At 33.9% G+C, this 531-nt stretch overlaps 1 protein-coding gene across 1 annotated transcript in view; it reads left to right on the top strand.

Annotated features, from left to right (window-relative positions):
* The window catches only part of LOC119587088 (protein lifeguard 3-like), a gene marked incomplete at its 5' end in the record, with an annotated part of 70,866 nt that overhangs the window by 56,594 nt on the left and 13,741 nt on the right, over positions 1 to 531 (top strand). The window contains 1 exon segment of the mRNA XM_037935839.1: positions 58 to 195. Within this exon segment, the coding sequence (XP_037791767.1) occupies positions 58 to 195 (138 nt within the window).

Raw genomic sequence — 531 nt, 5'->3', positions numbered from 1 at the left:
CAATAAGAAGGGGAATTTTCATAACTAGATATTTATTATTGTTTTTTGTTCTTCCAGTACGATTTCACAGGGTGCGGTATCTATCTGTTCGTGGCATCCATGGTGCTGTTCATTTTTGGAATTATTGCCATCTTCACCTTCAGTAAGATTATGCATACCATCTATTCAGCTGGTATTGCACTGCTTTTCTCCATGGTAAGTTATAGTGGGTTACTGTTTGTAAGTATTTAATCTTTTTTAATTACAGTTAAAAAAAGTTAATAATTTTTGGGGGTTATGATATATGTTTTGGGAAATAGAGATCCTTACAGGTTAAACTTTACTGATTCTGTGGTTTAAACTGTTTACGTTTATGGTGATGGTTTTTCTAATTTTCCTCAAAGGATTTTGAACTCTTTATTTTACCCATCTGGAAGGGGAAAACATGTGATGTTTTCTCGGGTAAACAGCTAAATGGGAGAGAGAAAGGGTTTATGGGCACTCCCGTATCACTAAAGCTTTTTGAAATTGATAATTCAGGGAAAATATATG

Source organism: Penaeus monodon, chromosome 22 (assembly GCF_015228065.2).
Source record: "Penaeus monodon isolate SGIC_2016 chromosome 22, NSTDA_Pmon_1, whole genome shotgun sequence".
Lineage (NCBI taxonomy): Eukaryota > Metazoa > Arthropoda > Malacostraca > Decapoda > Penaeidae > Penaeus > Penaeus monodon.
The sequence above is the reverse complement of the archived record's forward strand: the minus strand, read 5'-3'. Positions and strand labels throughout refer to the sequence as shown.